The 22,814-nt window shown below is 48.7% G+C and overlaps 1 protein-coding gene across 1 annotated transcript in view; it reads left to right on the top strand.

Annotated features, from left to right (window-relative positions):
• The window catches only part of LRCH2 (leucine rich repeats and calponin homology domain containing 2), a 973,671-nt gene that overhangs the window by 518,262 nt on the left and 432,595 nt on the right, over positions 1–22,814 (top strand). Inside the window, exon 12 of the mRNA XM_078688532.1 lies at positions 21,034–21,102. Coding sequence (XP_078544658.1) covers positions 21,034–21,102 — 69 coding nt within the window. The remainder of the gene's footprint in view (positions 1–21,033; positions 21,103–22,814) is intronic.

Raw genomic sequence — 22,814 nt, 5'->3', positions numbered from 1 at the left:
CCGCAGGCGAATCACAACCAAGGACCCTTCAAGAAGCCAATTCAGCAGGTGACGTTAATCTCAGAAGGCGGAGATACCTCGGACAAGTGAGCTCCCTAAATTCAGTGACCAGTAGGGAATGAAACGGCTGCCAAAGGTCATTAAACTGCTCGACGTCCCCAGCCACCGTGAGCGACAACTTCTCCATTCCCAATACATGCCACAATCTGTGCAACCAACCGGTGATGGATGTGGTGGTGCGCCAGTGTATGAGGATGTTCTGGACTGCTGAGCCCAGTGCTATAGCAATCTGTCGGCCTGTACGGGATCTCAGGGGATACATCAGCCGGTTAGGGAGGCCCAGCAATATGTACGCGGGGAGGCGTGGCAGCTCAATGTCAAAGTGTGTATCAATCTCGTCTATCACCTCCTTCCAATAGGCATGCAACAGCGGACAATCCCACAGGACATGCGTAAGTGTGCCCACCTGCCCACATGCCCTCCAACAGTTATCATCAATATTACGGTCCATCTCGCGTAGTCTTTCCGGGGTGTAATACCAGTAGGTGGTCACTTTAGTAAATGTTTCGGTGAGTCCCGTATGGTATGCAGAGTGTTGTGCCCGGTATGAGATCTGGTCCCACTCTTTGGAGCTCAACGTCCTCCCCAATTCCTGCTCCCACCGCTCCCTGCCCGGGTTATAAAAGTGAGAGGAAGGAGGTTGCAGAAACGTCTAGAGGTCGGAGATCAATTTCGCGTCGGAGGTGCGGGACAAGAGCCATCTCTTGTAAGGAAGAATACTCCTGTCCGCCGTCTCCCGAACTCGCGGGTGCAACGCCCAGTGGCGTACCTGCAGGTATCTCAGTCTCTTCGTCTCAGGCAACTTGTATTCCTGCCTGAAACTCGGAAAGGGAATAACGCCTTCCGAGTCATACATGTGAAACAGTGTCCTGCACCCTACCCTACGACCCGCCAGTGCGTAAAGGCCCCCGGTTCCATCCCCGGGGTGAAGTCCGGGTTCTCAACCAAAGGTGTAAGTGGCGAGGGGAACGTGGTAAGACCGTAGGCGACACTAGTGGCGTCCCACACCCTCAATGGGACTCGCGTGACGAAGGACGTGTACAAATTGGAGGGGGCGGTGGGCCCTGCGCAAGAAGGTTACCTCCTGCCTGGTCATGGAAAAGCCAGTGCTTATCCGATTCCCATCTGCTCCACTCCATGAGGTATCGCAATTGTGCCACCTGGAAATACTTGCGCAGGTCCGGTATCCCCAGTCCCCCCGCTTCAGGGGCCAATGTGGAAAGCGCCCTCTTCAGTCTAGGTTTGCGGCCCTGCCAGATGAAACGCGCAAGGTACGCCTGCGTTTGCTGAATCCACCCCGATGGGGGTTGGAGCGGCAGAGCCCGGAACAAATAAAGAATTTGTGGCAGGACCGTCATCTTAACCGTGGCTATCCTGCCGAGCCAGGATAGCGTACCTCTATTCCAACGTCCCAGTTCCTCCCTGATCTTCTTGCCCAAGGCAGTGTAGTTGGCGGTCACCATAGCGGGCAGGGTGGGTGCCAGTAAAATGCCTAGATCAGGCACGAGATCCGACGACCAATGCATGGGAAAGAGGCCCTGCAGCTCGGCTCTTGTGGCCGCAGTCAACGACACATCCAAGGGCACCGACTTCCCCAAGTTCATTTTGAATCCCGTGACCGCTGCAAAGGCATCCAGCTCCGCAATGCACGCCGGGTGTGCCCTCTTTGGGTTGTCCAGGGTCAGTATAACGTCGTCCGCGTATAGGCTGACAGTGTGGGTGTACCCCCCATCTTCACCCCCATCACACACAGGTTCTGGGGTATCCTCTGGGCAAATGGCTCCATATACAGAGCGAAGAGCAGCGGGGACAGCGGACACCCCTGCCTGGTGCCCCTCTCTATCGCAAAACTCTGCGAGCTGCAGCCGTTCACCCGCACCTTTGCCGAAGGAAACTTATAGCAGTTAAATACCAGGGAGCGGAATTTCTCCCCAATTCCCACCTTCGCCAGGACCTGTTCTAAGTAAGGCCAGTGTACCCGGTCGAACGCCTTCTCCGCGTCCACCGCCAACATCATTCTCTCTCCGGGAATCCGGGAGGCCTTCTCCAGGAGGTGTACCACCCTTTTAGTATTGTCCACCGTCTGCCTCCCGGGAACGAATCCCGCCTGGTCAGAGTCCACCAAACCCGGCAAATGGAGTGCCAACAGGGCCGCGAGGATCCCAGTGTACAGCTTGAGATCAACGTTTAGGAGGGAGATCGGTCTGTATGAGCCGCATTGGGTCCGATCTTTCCTCGTCTTGGGGATAACCGTCAAGGTGGCCTGCAAGAGGTCGGGCGGGATGGCGCCCGGTTCGGAGAACGAGTTGAAAAGACGGGTGAGGATAGGTGCCAGCGTCGTACAGAACGTCTTATAGAAAAGCGACGTATAGCCATCCGGCCCCGGGGCCTTGCCGTGCTTTAGTTTGGAAATAGCGGCGATCACTTCCTCAATACGGATGTCCCTTTCCAGGTACTCCGCCTGTGATGAAGCCAGGGAGGGGAGGGTGACCGAGTCCAGGTACTCCTCCGCCGCGTGCGCCGACAGAGGGTCGCCCGCATACAGATCCGCATAAAACTGACGGAAGGCCTCAGCAATTTGGGCATCCTCCGTAACCGCAGCCCCGTCTGAGACCGAGATCTCCTTCACCAGGTGTTGTTCGTGCGCCACTCTGAGCTTGTTCGACAGAAGCCGACCACATCTGTCCCCCCCGTATAATACGCATGTCGTAGACGTAATGCCGCATACTCCGCCCGGTCCGTATCCAGGGCCGACAGGAGTTTCCTCGCTGCCTTGAGTTGCCTCCAGATTCTGGGAGCTCCTGTACGGTGATGTATATGCTCGAGTTCGCGGACCCGTTGCGTAAGTTCGTCCCGTTTGTGCTGCCGTTCCTTGTTCTCCGCCGACGAGATGGCTATAAATTCCCCCCTGAGGACTGCCTTCAAGGCTGCCCATTGTGTCGCTAAAGAGGTATCAGCGTTATTGTTGTGAACCAGATAGTCACGGATGGTATCCGTAATGTGCTTTACTACCGTTTTTTTGTGTAGCAAGGTGTCCCTGAGGCGCCAGACCCCGCGTGCTGAGGGCATTGGCGGTAAGCTAAAGGTGCCTGTGACAGGAGCATGATCCGACAGGGAGATGACCCCCATCTCGGAGGCCGTAGCCAGGGCACAAACCGGTCCCGTAACCAGGAGGTGGTTCAGTCTCGCATATGTTTTATGTGCATGTGAATAAAAGGAGTAATCCCTATCGGGATGGAGGCGGCGCCAAAGATCGTGGAGATCCAGGTCCGCCAGTTGGGACCTGCACGTGGCTGAGAGTTCCCCAGTCTGCGGGAGCCGCTGCGCCGATCTATCCAGAGACGGGTCGAAGACCATATTAAGGTCCCCCCCTATGATGATATGTCTGTCTGGAGTGGCTGTAATATCCACCAAGGCCGAGCTGAAGACCGCTCCTGGTGCTCGTTGGGGCTGTACACAGTCCCAATGGTAAACACAATACCCCCAAGCTTAATCCGATACGCCAGCAGCCTCCCCTTCTGCTCTGCAAATTTGTGTAGGACCTCCCCTTTGAAGCGCCTCGACACTAGTATTGCAAACCCCGCGGTCTTGGTAGTGTTAGAAGAAAAAAATTGTGTCGGGAATTTGTGTGAGCGCAGTCTATGGCAGTCGCGGGCCAGCAAGTGGGTCTCCTGCAATAGACCGATATCTGCCTGTGTGCTTTCCAGTTGGGACAGGACTGCTCTTCTCTTAATCGGATTGTTCAACCCTTTAACATTAAGGGTCACAACCTTAAGGGTCGTTAAAGGCATAGGGACGAGTGGGGGCACAAGCAATGGACCTCCGTCCAGGTGGAGCTGGGCAGAGGTAAGCAGCACGTGTGAGCCCAAGGGCATAGGAACAGGCGTGTGTACAGGCAATAGATTCCCGCCCGGGCGGGGCAGAAGTATGTAGTACATGTGAGCCCAGCTAGGACGGTTTAGACACGCAAAGAGCATTGGACGCCCCCCCCGCCCCCCCCACCCGGCCCCTCTCTTCCACCCCCACTTCGCCCCCCCGTCCCCTCCCTTCCTTGACTCCCCCCCAATCAGCCCCCCACAACCAGAACAACGAACCCACCCACATTCAACCCCCTCACTACACCCACCCCCCAACCCCCAACATTCAAAAAATGACAAAACATCCATCTCAATGCTGCATCAGTTCCCCTGACACCCCCCACCTCCTGCGACAACCCCTCAAACCTCATAGTCCCAGTCCGGTTCCCAGTGGAACAAGGCTGTGGTGAGTTACTGAAGTGGACGTCCAGCCACTACGCCCTCCCCGCCGCCCCACCTCCCCCCAGCCCCCGGTGCAGCCATATAAACAATACAAGAAAGGTGATCTCCCCCCCGGAGTCAACTTAGGCCTCAAATCAAGCTGTGAGGGCCACTTCTTGTACCGCCTCTTCCATTCCTGCTCTCACCGTAGGTGAGTCTGGTCTGGAGCCCAGCCCTGAGCCCCGCCGACGCGGAGCCTGCTGCCAACCATCCCTGGTCATTCTCCGCTTTCGAGGCGACTGTGCCCTCTCCTCCGCTACATCAATGCCCAGTACAGCGCACGTATCTCGGAGAGAGCGAAGCTGATGCAACGTCCCGTTCCAACGAAAAATGATGCGGAATGGGTGCCCCCATGAGTACTGCGTTCCCTTTTCCCTCAGGAAATCCGTGGCCACCTTGAACGCCTGTCGTTTTCTGAGCGTAATCGCCGAGAGGTCCTGGAACAAGGCCACCGGATTATCCCGTAGCCGCAGAGGTTCGCGCCTCCTCGCTTCCCGGAGGATACGTTCCTTAAGCGCGTAGTCAGGTAAGAAGGCAAGAATGTCCGGTGGCGGAGCCGAGGAACCCCGAGCCTGGCCCACCCTGTGGGCCCTGTCTATCCGATTGGAAAGTCCACTTGTTCTCCCAGGATCTCTCTGAACAACACCTGGAGAAAGCCCGCTACATCCGTGCCCTCTTCCTTGGATGGCACTCCCCGTACCCGTATGTTGTTCCGCCGGGATCTATTCTCAAGGTCCTCATTGTGCGCCTGGAGGTCCAGCTGTTGGTCCTGCAGCCGCAGGACCTCCTGCTGCAGCTGCGCAATTTCCTCATCTCTAGAATGACCGGCAGTCTCCATGGTAGCTACCCGTTCACCAAGACTGTCCACTTCTCGCCGCACCTCGCGGACCTCCCCTGCCACCTCCTGCTTCAGCGTGTGGAAGTCCTCACGCAGGGAGTTGAAGAGGGTCTCTAAGAAAGATCTGGTGATGAAGACCTCTCCGTCCCCAGCCCCCTGCGAGGCCCTGGACGTGCCCGGGGATGTGGGCCCCTTCTCTCCCCTCTGTTGCCCCCTGCTCAGCATCTCCGGCAGGGTACGGTCCCCTTTCTTTCCACGTTGCCCTGTCATGTCGCTGCACCTCACTGCCACAGCACCGCACCCTGCTGCACTGCGGAGTCCACTCACCTGCACGGCCGCGGGCACCCGGTCGCCGACCCCTCGGTAATCGCGACCTTGGATCTGTCACGGGGCGTCACTCCTTGCCCCCGGATGCTTGCTGCACAGTTCACCGGGCTCCAGACTCCCCAAACCCCCCAGCCTGGGGGACCCTCCGTCGCTTCGCCGAGCCCCACCACGCCCCCCGGGCCGGCCTCCTTACTGTGGGCCTATTCACAAAGCAGGACCTGCGGGATGTCGAAAGTGTGCTCTTGTCCTGGGGCCCGGTCCTTGTCTGGGCTCTCAGCGCCACCCACAGTCCCCTGTCAGCACCTCCTCACCTGTGGGGGCACAGTCACGGGGCACGCCGACCCCGCCGATGCCTCAGCTCCGCCTCAGCCACTTACAATGGGAAAGGCCACAGGAACGTCTCCGGTGCGGGTAGGCCTCTCCAACTGCCTCAGGGGCGCGTCCACAGCCCTCAGTGATCTCCTTCCCAGGGGGGTGGGTGGGGGCGAGGGGCGAGCCCAATGGCCTCCCGTCCCCCAGTGGCCACACTTCACCCTCTCAAAGTCGCTGTCTCACACCTGGGCCCCTCGTTTGTCGCCCCAGCTTGCTCCGGCCTCTCCTCACTCTCGAGTCCTGAAGGGGGTCTCTGTCACCTCCGAAGGCCCACTCCTGCTTGATCCGGGTAGCTGCGGCACTCGCCCGGCGCAGAACGCTGACTTCCGCTCCGCCGCAGGTACAGGCCGCAGCACCGGCCTAGATTAGCTGCCCCGCAGGGCCGGCCACAGCTCCACCTCTGGCCCTAATGAAGCGGGCCGCACCACCTCTGTCGTCCCCGGGGCAGCGCTCCGTCTCTCGTGCCGGGTGTCTGCCCAGCGGGAGCCCATGTTCCGTCCCCGACCCTTCCGGCACCTGCAGTGCCACCCGACAGCTCCGCCCGGTTCCAGGCCCGCTCCCAAGTCCGACGTAGCTGCAGGCCGCGGCCCCGGCCCAGAGTAGTGCCAAAGCTGGACCGGTCACCGCCGCACCTCCGGTTGCCGCACAACTCGCGGCTCTGCCACAGCCGGCTCCGATGGAGGGTCCGAGCAGTCTCCACGTGGTCCGGCCAGGGAAAGGCCGTAGTCCCCGACCCCACTCTCTCTCCTGCTCCGTCGGGACTCCGCCCCGTTCCGTCCAGCACCAGGCCTTCTCTCACCTCCGGGGCAACCGGCAACCCTCCGGGCCCCTCCGACAGGCGATTCAACCGCTCTTCGTCCCGCAAACTGCTCCGTGGCACCCCAGCATCTCCAGCCCCCACCAGGAGCGCGGGGGGGGGGGAGAACACGCCGATTACAAGCACCGGCCGGCCGGGGTCGGAGGAGCTCTCAGGGAACACTCCGCCATCTTGGCCACGCCCTCCTGTTTCTTTTTTTAATTGATTACCTGCTTTTGTCTCCAGTGCTTTTACTATGATTCTAATTCAACAAACACTGTCTGTCCACTGAAACATTTTCAAACGTCATACCTGAGGCTCACCCTCTATTTGAGATTATCGGTCTTCTATTTTGCTAAAAGATTGTATTTTTTTTAGGCTTATTCAATTTAGAAATTGTGATGTTTTGCTTTTATCTATTTAATTGCTGTTTCCTACATTACATCTCTCCTCATAAGAACTTTGGTTTGAACGATTTACCTTTTTGCTAGCCCTTCTCTTTCAGTTCCCAGTCTATTCGTATTGTTTAGAAGATGTGGAGTTCCAAACTGAACACAGTATCCCATAATGAGACCTTTTCTTATCATATATTCAGTGATAATATAACTTAACTTTTACTGCTAGTTAAGTTCTCCCTATTACTTTCAACATAACTCTTTGATGTTAAACTGGCTGGTCGTAATATTTGCTTTGCATCCTACAGTACTTTGCTTTTAATAATCCAGAAATCCCTCTTTTGTTTGTTGTGTGCTTTTAGGCTGTGTGGCACCTGTGGCTAGTCACTCTGAGAAAAAAAAGTCAAGATTTTTAGAAAATGAGGAGGGGCAAACCTCTAGTTCAACAAATCTACCACCTGTGTCTTATGCTAATCCTTGATCCAACAATTGATAGAAAACATTGTGGTACAATTCTAAATGAGGACCCTGACCTCATGAGCATCCCTATTGCTACAAGAAAGGCTATTGCTGATCCCATCTCCAGCTCAGACTATCGCTTGCCTTCCTATAGAGTCTCCAAGTCATGTTCTTGAAGATCTTAGGTCACTAAGATTCCCATACCGGACATGACTCCCATCTCTTTCAAGGAAATTTGCCATAAACACTGGAGAACAGAGATGAGCAGCATCGGAAAGGAGTATCAGATGGCCTCTGCATTAGTGATAGAAACAGGCATGGACAGTGCAGTTTTAGGATTTCTTCAACTAGTTAATGAAGCAATCAGCTGCAGAACACAATGGTTAAAAAACAAAAATTTCCCCCAACGTCCAATCCAAAATTCTACTGCCTTGCAATGGACACGCCATACTTGGAAATCATGTTGACGATGAACTTCAGTCATACAAAATAGAGAAACAGGTTGGTCCCTAACATTACTTCTGTCACAAATGTGTCATTGCTTTTCTGGATCAAGTGGAAATATACTGTTCTATTGGGAAGGTTATCAGTGCTAGTACTATCAGGTATTGAGGTAACTCTACTATTCCGAGGGGAATGGCTGCCAGTGATAAAACCAAAAGTTTCAATAGATTCACACTTATCCAGTACGAAAGGATCCAGAATGCAGACCCAAGGAAATCTCCCCCCCCCCCCCCCACCCGAGGGGATTAACAGGATATCTTGTCACCGGACATGGTGGAAAAAGAGAACAGCAAATCAATAGGCCTTTGCTGCAATACTATTTAGCCATACTATGGAGCTTGCAAAAAAATAGTTGCATGTCAAAACCAAATAGACATCCACCAAGAACATCCACCAAGAACATCCACCAAGACCATAAGAGGCTAGAGGAAGAGATTCAGCAAATGTTTTTGAAGGAAGCCAAAGTGCTGAAGAAGAAAAGGGGCACGACCTTTTCACAATGTGCTTCCTGGGTAGGAGGGTGTAGATGCATCATATGCCAACAATTGCTATAAATACCTCAGCAATTAGTAGTCTGGATTCTGACTCACAGGAAGATCATCTCCTACCTGGCCATTGAGCAATAACTTACTCAGTCAGCCTTCAAGATATTTACTTAAATGCCACAGTTCATCATAAACATTCACCCTAAACATCGCAAGTGCCAATGGTCCTGTATCAGTTGACACCATCCTCAGTTCTGGATACTGATACTCAATTTATAATCTGCACCCTGAATTTGCACATATAACATGGCCCTGCTTGTGACACACATCAGTTTGTGCAATATCTGAACGAATCAATACCGATCGCTCTCATGCAAGAGAAAGCTTGAGATATAAAATCAGCAACATCTGAAAGAAACCATTAGTTAGAATTTTTTTTGTAGCAGTACCCCTGCGCGTCGGTAGGTGGCTTCGGCTGACTCTGTCATCGGCATCGTGGTTGCCAGGATTACATTGCGTGTCTGCTTAGATGCCGCCCCTGCGCTCTGACGTCAGTTCTTTCTTTTTCCGCTCCAGCCAGCCCAGATCCGGAGAGAAGCTTGCCCCGTAGTAATTTTTTTGACTAAACTTTTTTCAACTTTTGTTGACGTCTTTTTGAGTCTTCAACTGCTGGTAGCAAGTGGGATGTCCCATCGGCGGACCAGCTTCAAACTTTGTGACTCCTGTTACAAGTTGATGTCCATTACAGATCCGCACCTCATGTGCCTTTGGTGCAGAGAGCGCGACCTTGACCCGAAGTCTTGCTCCGACTGCCGGGCCATGCATCTGAAGTCTTTGCGGGAGCGGTCCCGAAAGCTCTTGGAGGCCTGGCAGTCCACCCTGTGTCGTTCGAGGTCCCGGTCGAGAGGACGGTCTCGGGACAGGTTGCGGAGCCACCACCTCTTGTCATCGAAGTCTTCGCACTCCTTGGGTAAGTCGAACCACAAGAAGAAGGTGAAGAAGCATCGTCGCTCTTCGCCTTCTCCCCGTCCGTCAGCTGACGCGACGCCATGACCTGGAGCATCGTCGCTCTCCAGCTCCGTCTTCGGAGCCCGCTTCTGGGGCGGCTCTGTGCTTCCCTCCCTTTCACGGAGCCGGAGCATCCCCTTCCCAGATTTGAGTTTTTTACGAAGCGCTTCATAACATTTTTCAGCAGCCCGACTCTGCTGGCACACCTTTGGGCCCTGTGGACTTGGCTAGGGGCCCTGGTCCTTCAATACCGGCGCTCTGGCGCCAGAGGGCCCCCTAGGATCCAGGCCTGGATCCGGATCGACGCCGGTTGACATCACGTTACCTTGCTCGGCTTCGATCCTAATAACGATGCCCCCTATGTCGGTTGTGCCCCCAACCGGCATCGACCCCAGCCTCACCCCTGACTTTGACACAACGCCGGACTGACGTCGTTTGACTTTCGTACCGCTATTCCCTATCATCCTGAGTGGCAGCCTGATGAGGACTGGGAGGGGTCTGTAGACCCTCTAGCTGACCAGCTTGAAGAGCCGGACTGGTGAGAGGAACTGGGTGATGCTAGTGGTTTGGATACCTCCCCAGACCTTGGCATGCTCTCCCCCCCTACCGTGGCTACGGAGGAGGGAGCTTGGTATGCAGTGGTGTTGTGTAGGGTGGCTGAGGCCCTGGGCCTGGAGCTTCCTACGTTGGCAGTTAGGCTAATCTCCTGACAGAGGTACTTCAAGTGGCAGCTGCCTCTTCGGAGCCCCTGCTGCCTTTTAACAAAGCCCTAACTGACGACCTTCTGGGCACTTGGTCCGAGCTCAGCACAGGGGCTCCTGTGGAGACGATGGTTACCCGATGCCACCGTCCAGCCCCGGGTGACCCACTTTTCCTCTTCCAACACCCTACTCCTGAGAGCTTGGTGGTCCAAGCCTCGATTTCTAAGGGCACATTCCCTCCTGCTCACCCAGATGGGGAATCCAAGAAGCTGGACTACCTTGGGAAGAAGATGTTTTCTTCCTCCAGCTTAGCGCTGCTGTCGGTGAACACTGCATGCCTCTTGGGCCATTATACCCATACGGTGTTGGATACAGTTGCGCAAGTGCTGCCACAGTGCCCGGAGGAGGCCTGGGCCGTTCTCACCCGCGCAGTCGCAGAGGGTCAAGACGCAGCTAAGTTCAACATTCGGTGTGGGCTGGATGCTGCTTACTCTCTGGGCAGAACGGTTTCCGGGCTGGACTGTTCCCATGAGGCACAGGTTCAGACTGATTTGCATATAGCCATGTCTGAACTGGGGTGGCAGAGTGGGCTAAAGAACGGTGATGGATTAAACCCAGATCTTTTGACTGGGTGTGAGTATTTGATTGGTTCAGATGCTCCGTCCATCACCACCCCCTTTTGTACCGCTTTGGCCGCCATAAGTGTGGCAGGGTATGCTCAGACGTGAGTCCCTTGCTCACTTTGCCACTGGGTTCAAGCAAGCCGGGCTGAAGACGGCTGTAGTGCCAGAAACCGGTCCTCGGAAGCTTGTTTCCGGTCCAGGGAAGGCATGGCTTGGCAGTTCGGGCTGGACTGTTCCCATGAGGCACAGGGTCAGACTGATTTGCATATAGCCATGTCTGAACTGGGGTGGCAGAGTGGGCTAAAGAACGGTGATGCTCCATCCATCATCACCCCCTTTTGTACCAATCCACCCTTTTGGACATGCCCTTTGATGGCCGTCGCCTGTTCGGTGATAAGGCAGACTCAGCACTTCAAGGATTTTAGGGCTATTGCCAGATCCTTGGGCCTTGCGGCAATCTCTCAGCCCTCACAGTCCGCTTTTCACCCCTTTTATAGCTACGGAAGGGGTGCTCCACCACGTTCCACCCAATCTAGCCACAGGAAAGCGCAAGCTACCCAGCCTCTGCATGGCCGCGGACGTGGGACCCAGCGACGCAGGTCTGAGGGCCAGCAGGTGAGGCAGTCCACCCATGCCCACCCTGCAGCAGCCTCCAAACCCTCCTAGTTTGACCTTTCAGGGTCACCAGAGGCCATTGGGGGCAGGATTCACCATCACGTCCCCCACTGGCAAAACATCACTTAAGACAGGGGCGCTTTGCAGATAGCCCGAAGAGGTTTCTTCCTCCCCTTCGAGACTACCCCTCGGTCGATGCCACCAGCACTCCATCGCATGTCTGGGAATCACTTGGCCATTCTCCGCCAGGAAGTTGCAGCTTTCTTGGCCAATGGAGCTATCGAAAGGGTCCCTGTGCCAGAAGGAGGGATGTGGTTGTTACTTCCACTATTTTCTGGTACCCAAGAAGGACAAAGGCCTGTGTCCTGTCTTAGACCTCAGGGCCCCGACCGCTTCCTCCGGAAGGAAAAGTTCAAAATGCTCACTTTGGCTCAGGTCCTGTCTGCCCTTGAAACCGGAGACTGGGTGGTAGCATTAGACTTGCAGGACGCCTATTTCTACATCCCCGTCCTGCCAGCCCACAGGCCCTACCCAAGGTGCACAGTAGGCCACAAGCATTTTCAGTTTACCGTGCTCCCCTTTGGCTTTACCAGTGCCCCTCAGGTGTTGTCAAAAGTGATGGCGGTGGTCGCAGCTCACCTGCGCAGATCAGAGGTTCCAGTCTTCCCCTATCCCGACGATTGGCTGTTGAAGGCGAGCTCGCCCCAGGTTTTCGTCTCCCACCTCCAGACTATGGCGGATCTTCTGCCTTTGCTGGGGTTCCCTATCAATGTGCCAGAGTCACACCTGAGTCCCTCTCAGAGGCTCCTTTTCATCGTAACAGTTCTGGATATAGCGCAGTTTCGGGCTTATCCTCCCGATCAGCGAGTCCAGGATATTCTGGCTATGATATCGATGTTTCAGCCTCTATCCCGGATTTTTTATTTTTTTTGCAGTTTTATATAGCGCGAATTAGACCCGAACCGAATCAGGTATCAGAGCGCTTTACATATTTTCCAGTTACGTTACACGAGGACACATTTCGGTGAGAATAACCCTGAGGCTGCTGGTGGATCATGCCAGGTGGCATATGCGGGCTCTGCAGTGGGACCTGAAGTTCCAGTGGGTGCAGCATCAGGGGAATTTTTCCGATGTCGTCCAGATCTCGGAGGGAACTGCACATCAATTACAGTGGTGGCTACCAAACCAGAATTTGGTCAGCTGCAGATCCCTCTTCCTTCCCCAATCAGAGTTCACAGTAGTGATGGATTCGTCACTCCTGGGATGGGGCGGTCACCTGGGAGAGGCGAAGATCAGGGGTCTCTGGTCTTCGGCGGAGTCCCGTCTCCACATCAACCTTTTGGAGCTCTGGGTGACCCGTCTTGCACTGAAGGCATTCCTTCCGTCTGTCAAAGGAAGAGTGGTGCAGGTGTTCACAGACAATACTACTGCCATGTGGTACTCCAACAAACAGGGCGGGTGGGGTCATGGACCCTATGTCAAGAGGCTCTTCGCCTTTAGGCTACAGCTTTCGACACCAGCACTCTTTCTTTTATAGATTAAGCAGTAAAGAAATGTCCAATAACGTGTCGATTTTACTAAAATAATATGTATAATATACTTCCTTAAAGGGACTTTCAGCCACCTCTCATCATCCATTGGTCTGTTGTTGTGTCGTTCCCATTTTGCCTCTGCCGACTACGGCTTGCAGCACAGGGCAATGGACCAACCTACTTAAGCCTTATCTAAATAGAAAACAATGGCAACCCAGTAACCCAAGGACCTGGGCCCGACAATTAATAAACAATAAAGTGGTCCCTATGGGGCTATTGTAGCCCTTGACCACCACGGCAATAGTGTTATATTAGGGAAAGAAGAAACAACTACTGCAATGAGTAAGTTCCAGTTATACGTTTAGTGCATTTATTTACACATACCTCATTTATGAATATATTGTTCAATTCACACAGTATTATTATGAAGTACTTATGCAAGGTGCTCCTAAAATGTGACGGTGCAGTGAGAGTGATATACAGTGAATAGTTGTGCTATGTGCAGCATATATACATGTGGCTGATAGGTACAATAGATTGTTTTGTAATCCACACTCTTGAAATGAGAGTTGACATTCACCATCAAAATTCTTAAAAACCCAACTCCAACATGTTATTTGTCGACATTTGGACCCCTCAATATTGGCATTTAGAGCGGGGTCATCATAAGGACGAAAAGTATCTAAAGTGGAGACACCAAAGGATTGGGGCAGAGATTCCCTGAATCAAATGAATCTCAGACAGTTTGTACTGTACCATCTTCCAAGGAGATATTGGCATGCCCAGAGTTTATGGCATTATGATTCCCATATGCGTGGAAGTGTCACACTGTTTCAAAGGAGAACTTCAAATATGGTGTTTGTGCACCATTTAGACAACAGCCAAATTACTTTAAAAAAAACGTACATTAAGGTGTCAGGACAGAAATCTCAAAACAGCTTAAATAACAAATGTATTAATCATCCGAAGTGAAGTCATGGGCCTCCTTTCTAAACATTCTTTTCTTCTACTTTAATTAAATGCTATTGAAACACAGATTCCTGTGTTCAGCCTTATTAATTCACAACACGTGAATAAGTGTTTAAAAGTGACGTGCCTAATGAAGCGTGCTCTTTCAGAAGACTGTCCTTCGAACGCCCTTCTAAGTTAAGTATATATATATATATATATATATTCACTGAAAAAACCATAGGTTATAGACCATATATAGTTAGGAAATAGCATTTAGAAAACCTTATTTTACTCACACAAAACCATTGAAATTCCATATATAGTTAGTTGCACTAACTATATATCGCGCACCTGCAATCCACTGCTGATGATGTCACATATTACATCATTCATGACATGGTCAGTGACATCACTGATGACATCACTGATGACATCTCAAATGACATCACTGATGACATCACTGATGACATCTCATTTGACATTACTGATCACATCACTGATGACATCATTCATGTGATGATACAATGAACCTCTTCAGACTCTAATATAACCTTAGATACACTCAGTGTAAACAGACACTCACAGACTGTCACTCATCCATGGAGTTACTCACACACCTAGTCAGTCTTGCAAAGAATCAATCACACCTCGATTTCCTCAACTATATAGTTATACACACCTTACTTATTGGAACATATAATAACACATATTTACTCTGTTATACAATCCCTGATACAAGTTCACAATAATCCATACAGCCACTCACACATTCACTGGCTCTTATGCACAGTTATTTATATATGTCAACTATCACATGTACTGTGTTTTACATATGTACTTACTTTGACATGTAGCACTGAGATATCCATTCACTCACCAATACACTCATGCACACAGTCAACCGCCCATACAGATGTTTCCACATGCACTTTTGAACCCATACATCTAGTGGATCAACTGCTCACACATCTATGCACAGAGTCATACACCTCCCAGACACCCACACACACACTCAGTCTCCCATACAAATACTTGGGCAACTAATCAATAACCCATATAGTTAGTCATATAGCTAATGATCAACACATGCATCAGATTACAAAACAACAGACACAATGATGCACAATTTAAAACAGTTTAGTCACTAACCCATGCACTCAGTGAGACACATTTAATCACTCACTTATACAGTCAGTCATGCACCTACTAAATCCTTCATCCAGACACTTATACATCCACTCATTCTTCAATATGTAAGACATATTTTAACTTTACAGAAGCATACAGTCACTGGATGTTGTCATCAGTGATGTCATCAGTGATGTCATTTGAGATGTCATCAGTGATGTCATCAGTGATGTCACTGACCATGTCATGAATGATGTAATATGTGACATCATCAGCAGTGGATTGCAGGTGCGCGATATATAGTTAGTGCAACTAACTATATATGGAATTTCAATGGTTTTGTGTGAGTAAAATAAGGTTTTCTAAATGCTATTTCCTAACTATATATGGTCTATAACCTATGGTTTTTTCAGTGAATTTTCAAGGTTTTGTAAATGCTAATTCCTAACTATATATGGTCTATAACCTATGGTTTTTTCTGTGAATATATACACTTGAGACAAAGCAACATTTGAAAAACACAACTTTCTTCATAATTTTCTCCTTAAAGCACACTATTTTCTATCTAAATTAAAGAATTTTTTTCTCACCTTAGCAAGTACTTTGAGTTTCAAAACAGTCTCAGAAACACACCAATTTGTCTTCAGCAGAGCAAAAGGTATGCACTCCAGAGTCTGCAGCTATCAAAAGCACAGAAATGCTGTAATTCCTCACACAGATCTCTCATGTCACCCAATCAAAACTCTTCCCTCACTTTTTTTCAAAGCAAAACCCTTCCCCCCTCTGCCCCCTCTCTGCTTTTTCTGCATAGCAACCACCTCTTGCAAGACCTCTCACACAACAATGTTGCAATTGAACTCTGAACTCTCAGTGCACCTGCATATCCAAAGCATTCTTTCATTTAATGATTTTTTCTTCGCCACTCAAAATACATCTTTCAACGAACTCATCCATGCACACTAACTTTCTGTTTTCAGCAATCAAAATCCACCAATCACTCTTACTGCTTCATTAACACAGAAACTCCTCAGTTTTTTTCATTTTACACTCTCATTTTTTCAACTGCCATTTCATTGCCACACTTCATCTGACTGCAGGAGAACCTTCTCTCGCCATGTTTTCTGTCTGGATTGTTGGACATAGCTACATCTATTGGGCTCAAAGGTACGCTGAAAACAGGAATTTACCTAACCTCAATTTACAAGATGTGGAAATTAGGTGGTTTGGCCACAGAGGATTAAAATGTCACCAATTGATACCATTGGTGAAAACCTTTATGCATTTGCCAAAACCTGACCTGTTAATTGTGCACTGTGGAGGTAATGATTTGGGCACTTTGACTGGGGTAGGTCTGGAAATGCTTTTAAAGGACACCTTTGAGCAATTGATGGCACTTTTTCCTCAGACTGCCTTGGTATATTCAAATATATGCCAAAGACAGAAATGGAGGTGGTCGAACCAATTTTGTCCACAAATTGAGAAATCGAGGAAGCATGTAAAAAAATCTGTTTCAGCTTACATGAGAGACCATGGAATGGGCTCCCTGTACAACAATAACTTGCGTTACTACATGCAAGATATCTACAGAGGAGATGGAGTTCACTTCTCAGATGAGGGCAACAGAGTTTTCACTCTGAATTTAAGAATGTGCATTGGTACCTACTTATAAGTACCTAAATGTACCATAAACCCAAAAGCTCTTCTCAGAGCTACCCTACATCTGATCACTCACAATTATTATTGTACTCTAACTTTTTTCACTAATTTTCAAGAAAGTACGCTCCCCAGAACGCTTCCCGGTTCGCGAACCGAGCGCACTCCACGCAAAAAAACTAAAAAAACGGTATATATTTTTTTGCCCTGCGAGAACCTTTCAAAGCCTCCACATCAAACCTAGGGGGTCAGGGACGATCTACTATGCCCCCTTATGGTCATTTGCCCCTTCGCTTTGGCCTCCTCTTGTCTCTCGATCCTACCGAGAGACAAGATGGCGGCCGCTACGGACTGTTTGGAATGTTTACAGACGCCGAAAAACCAATCAGCTTCGCAAACCTCCGTAACGCGAAAAGTACGCGAAGCGGAGCGCTGTTACAGATATATATCTTTTTTTGAACGTTAATTTCTCAAAATCCACTGGAGCACATATATTGAGACCTAGCAAAGGCACATCGGGCTACCAGTCCCTACAATTTTGCCAAGTTTTGTGCAAATCCATTCAGCCGTTCGATTATTATTATTATTTTTTTTTTTGCCCCGCGGGGCCCTTTTAAAACCTCCACATCAAACCTAGGGGGTCAGCGAGGATCTACTATTCCCCCTTATGGTCATTTGCCCCTTCGCTTTCGCCTCCTCTTGTCTCTCGATCCTACCGAGAGACAAGATGGCGGCCGCTACGGACTGTTTGGAATGTTGACAGACGCCGGAGAACCAATCAGCTTCGCTTCACAAAGCTCCGTTGTGCGAAAAGTCCGCGAACCAGACCGCTGCCTGGTCTGCGCTTACAGATATATATCTTTTTTTAAACGTTAATTTCTCAAAATCCACTGGAGCACATATATTGAGACCTACAAAAGGCACATCGGGCTACCAGTCCCTACAATTTTGCCAAGTTTCGTGCAAATCCATTCAGCCGTTCGGGCTAAAAGTGAGGCCAACCGCCCTATGGAAATTAACATGGGAAAAACGCGTTTTGGGACCCCCCTTTTTTCTCGGCCCCCCCTTGACGAACCCCCCCCAAATTTTCAAAGGCTGCTCAGAAACAAAATGTGCCATTTTCCTGAAAATTTCAGCCAATTCCGTCCACAAACGGCAAAGTTATTAGACATAGAATTTTCAAAAAACCCATAGAGAAAAAATCCTAACTATATATACCTACTGGCGACCGCCAGTAGGTAATATGTATATATATATATAATATTCAAGAAATTTCCTCCGTTAGTTTGTTGAGCATTTTGTTTGGGAAGATGAGTATATATCTTCTGTAAAGACTTCTCACTCCTAAATTTTGATATGTCACAATCACACCATAAGTTAACCTGTGCTCACTCTCTGGTAGCCTGGCACAGAGCAGTTAGGCTTAACTCAGGAGGCAATGTGTAAAGTATTAGTGCAACACATCAAACAGTAACACAGTGAAAATACCACAGAAAGACTCCACACCAGTTTAGAAAAATAGAGAATAATTTGTTTAATAAAACAAGCACAATCTCCAAACAGTAGAAGTCGAGATATAAATATTTAAAGAGTAAATGCAAAAATAGTGCTTTGAAGCACTCACCTCTTAGAGAGTTAATTGGTCACACTGGAGCGGGACAAAGTCAAGAGTTTAGGCCGACTGCGATGGAGCGCGGGCCGGATACAGGACCCACGCTAGTCCCGCTGAGCAAAAATACCTTGATACTGGTTGGAAACGACGAGTTGCGGGGTGCAGCTGACCGATGAGTCGATGATCCCCAGGCAGTTGGGGTAATAGGCTGGATTTCTCCAAGCACCAGCAGTAATATATTAGTTCTGTGAGCAATGCGGCGGTTTTTATTGCGATGTGCTAGGTCTCTGCATTCTGTAGAGGGAATGTGTTGATTTTCTCCATGTAGTGGCAGTGATGCAGCTTTTCCTGAGGTGATGCAGCGGTTGCAAGTGCGATGCGTCAATCTGGTTCCTGCACCAATGGCGATGTGTTGGTTCCGATTGGTGCAACTGTGTTGATGCATGGGTTCTGGGGGATGCAGCACTTTATACTCACTTCCAAGGGACCAGGACTGGGTTGGCAACACTTAGCAAAGTCCAGGCAATGTTTGTAAGTTGAAAAGAAGCCTTCTATATCCCTGAGACTTCAAAACAGGAGGCAATCCAACAAACCCTTGGAGATACTTCAGTTTTGGGATGTAGAGCTGCGGGACCAGACCTTCTCCCAGGCAAGAGAGCAGCATGCCAGCACAAAAAAGCAGTGCAGCAGAGTGGCAGTTCCTCCAGCCGCACAGCAGTCCTCTTTCCTGGTCGAATGTCTTAGTTTCAGAAGTGTTCTGCGTTGGTAGTGTCCGAGGCCCAGTACGTATACCCAGTTTGGCCTTTGATGTGGGGGAGACTTCATAGAGATGCTTTCAAAGTGCACAAAGCCTTGCCTTTCCTGCACTGGCTCTAGACTCACTGCAGGGAGGGGGGGTAAGCAGCCCTGTGTGTGGGGACGACACCACATTTTCAGGTGTAAGTGTCAGATCCTGCCTTCCATCTTGCCCTGGATGGCCCATCAAGATGTGGATGGCTCATCAGTCGCACCTAGGCTCCCTCTGTGTGTTGCTGTCTAGCAAGAATGCACAAAGCCAGCTGTCTCCCTTCGTAGACGTGTATTCAGAGACAAGCTGAAGGCTCAAAATGGTTATAGTAAGAAAATTGCCAAGTTTCTAAAAGTAGCATTTTCAGAATTTTAATTTAAAATCCAGTTTACCATAAGGTGTGTTTTTAAATTATGATTCCCGGGACATCCAATTTGTGGGTTCCGTCTCCTCCCAATTGGAATTTACACTTATAAAATTTAGTAAGGCAATCCCTGTGTTATCTTATGGTAGAAAGGCTATGTAGGAGTTAAAAATAGATTCAAGAGTATTTCACCACCAGAACTGGGAAAACTAAAAGTCCATGCTCTACCTTTTAAATACATTGACCCTGCCCTTGGTCTGCCCAAGGCCTACTTTAGGGGTGACATATATGTAACAAAAATGCAGGTTTGGGCCTGGAAAGTGGGCTAACTTGCCAGGTCGACATGGCATTTTAAAACTGCACCCACAGACCCTACAATGGCAGGCCCGAGACAGGTTTACATGGCTAACTGAGTGAGTGACACAATCAGTGCTGCGCGCTAACTAGTTTCATTTAATTTACAGACCCGGGTCACATGCTGTGCACTTTACTAGAGACTTATCAGTAAATTAAATATGCCAGTTGTGGATAAGCTAGTGTTACCATGTCTGAAGTATAGAGCGCAAGCACTTTAGCATTAATTAGCCGTAGTAAAGTGCCTAGATTCCTAAAGCCAGCAAAAACGAAGTCAGCAAAAGCAGTAAAAACAGGAGGTCTGAAGGCAAAAAGTTAGGGAAAACCACACCAAGGATGCCAGGTTTAACAGCTAAGAAAAACGAACGTATGATATGGAGTAAGAAGATTGCTTTGAGATGTTATCTAAATTTGAAAGTTTGTATGTTTTTGATTGTGCACTACTATATTGCATTGACAAGATACAGGATTGTACTGTCTAAAGACATTAGCTTTCTTTTGTATTGCTATATGCTGTTTCCATCAAATGACACATATTTTTGTAAAGAATTGCCCACAGTTTTTTTATGAAAGATAGTTGATACTCTTTAAAGTTTAGAACCTGTCAGAATGCATACACTGTATTCGTTGATGCCCTTTTCATTGAAGAAATTATAGATAACTAATAAAAGAATGGTCAATAAGGAGCATACTTCGATGGGCATCAGCCATAATTTTCCCCTGTTCTGCGCACTGTTAACATATTTTCTACTTTACTTTTTTTTCTGCTGAACTGATGAAATAACATGTATAGAGATTTCAGTGGTCCCTTTTTCTATTAAGAACAGAAGACTCTTTGTGACTATAGTTCATGTTTATTAAGAGAAAAGCTTTTCTAATGCATATCGTGCACATCTGCCTAGACCTATTTGTAGATACCTTGAAGTACTGACTAGATCTGTATTTAGAACAGTAACAGTATAATGCTTCCTGCACATGGACACAGTCTATTTTCGGGCCAGTTTTTAGAACACTGATTTGCGAAAATTGGTAAAACTTTTATGGGAAGAATACTGTTGTAAGGATGACAAAAACACACGGTCTTATGGACATCCTTGCCTGATTTCATGTTCAAACTTGAAGTGAATCTGGTGAGACTCAATTTAAAAGGACTTTGTTTGTTTACTTACAGGCTTCTGAATCACTCAACCTCTGTAAGCACAAGAGACCGGTCCAAGCCAAATAAAGGATCAGAGAAAAGGTATTTCTATTGTTTGTACCTCTGCTCATTTCCTTTTTTTAGGTCATTCCAGCTCCAAGGGGTTCTTCCATTCCCAACCACGGTTTGGTTTGTTTTCAGAAGATACATGGGAATGTTTGGTGAATGTAGATGTAGTAACGCAAAAAAGATGATGGACGGAATGCTGAACATTGTCAGACAATCACCCCCAGACACGGATCTGGGTTTAATCCATCATTTGTTTGCTCACCATGGTTTCCCAGTTTAGACCCAGCCATGTACAAATCAGTCTGGACCCCACTCCTCATGGGAACAGTCCAGCCTGAACTGCCAGGCCAGGTCTTCCCTGGATTGGAAACAAGCATTCTGGTACTGGTTTAAGGGTATCACCCCTCATCAGCCAGGCTAGCTTGAAACCTGTGGCACACTGAGCACGGGCCCCAAGTCTGGGCATACCCTTTCCACTTATGGCAACTATAGTAACCCTCGCTGTAGCACTGCAATGCAGAAAAGCGATCCAATGAGTTCTTTAGGCCACCCATCAAGTAGCAGGCAGCAGGCAGCAGGGCAACAACTTTAGCACAGCAGTCCTTCTGGCAGAGGTTCGGTTCCAGTCTTAAAAGTGCTCTGAAAACACGGATCCCTGTACTTATACTCAAAATTGTATTTGTTCAAGAGAGGAGATCAAAGGAAAGGTTAGAATTGCACAACAGTCCCTTTCAACCTCAGGCAAGGCTCCAGACATCAGTAGGGGGTAAATCAATCCTTTGTGTGAAGGCAGGACACAGCCTATACAAATGTAAAGTGTGAACACCCCTCTCTCTCTCAGCGCAGGAAGACCATCAGTATGCAGATGTGACCCTGTCACACCCAATCATTCAAAACAACAAATTTCCTTTTCCAAACTTTTTGGGACGGAATCTTTAGGAGTCAATATATAATGTAGGGACAGGTAGACTAGTGTGTAATGAGTATTTGCGCAGGTTATCAAATTTACAAAACTACTTGGATTAATTCTTATATGCAAAGGTTAAGTTACACACAAACCAATGTCAAAATTCAAAATATATTATTTATTATTCACTGTTGAATTGCTGATACATTTCTAGAGTCAATTAATGTGGTTAAAAACACATGGTCACTTTATTTATAAAAACATTTTTGCTAAAAATTCAAGAATCACAAAACTTATGTGCACAAATTATTACACTTAAAACACAAAATGTATTAATGAACAAATTGTCGACGCGGCATTTCGGTGATCTACAATATATGCACCTTCTTCAGGACATTAATGTTCAATTTAAAAATACATCTATTGGGTCTTGAAAAAACCTCCAATAATCTGTGTGGATAAAAATCTTAGAGGCTTGCTGGTAAGTCAAGCCCTAGGGAGTATTTACTTCCACATGGAGTTATAATGTTCTTGTGGCATATTATTATCTTTTCTTTTGTTTTATTGCCTTCATTCAACTCTTTATGTATCTTCTTGGTTCTTTTGCCCAAAAAAGCTGTATTTTTCGCTGATGGCCTTCAAGGGAATGTGGGGAGGGCGTGTTTTTCTTGTAGAAACCATAGACTTCCTCTTTTAAGTCTTTAATTTATTCCACAATTTTATTAATTCTTCTCTGTGGTTCCCTTCATTTAATTGGGGAATTCCATTAGTTTGGAGTTTTATTTATTCCAAGTTGGTGGAAGAAGAATCCTGAACCGTGTCCTCCCTTATGCCTTCT

The sequence above is a fragment of the Lissotriton helveticus genome, chromosome 4_1 (genome assembly GCF_964261635.1).
Source record: "Lissotriton helveticus chromosome 4_1, aLisHel1.1, whole genome shotgun sequence".
In the NCBI taxonomy this organism is placed as follows: Eukaryota; Metazoa; Chordata; class Amphibia; order Caudata; family Salamandridae; genus Lissotriton; species Lissotriton helveticus.
Note: the sequence above shows the minus strand (reverse complement) of the source record. Positions and strands in the feature narration are given on the sequence as shown.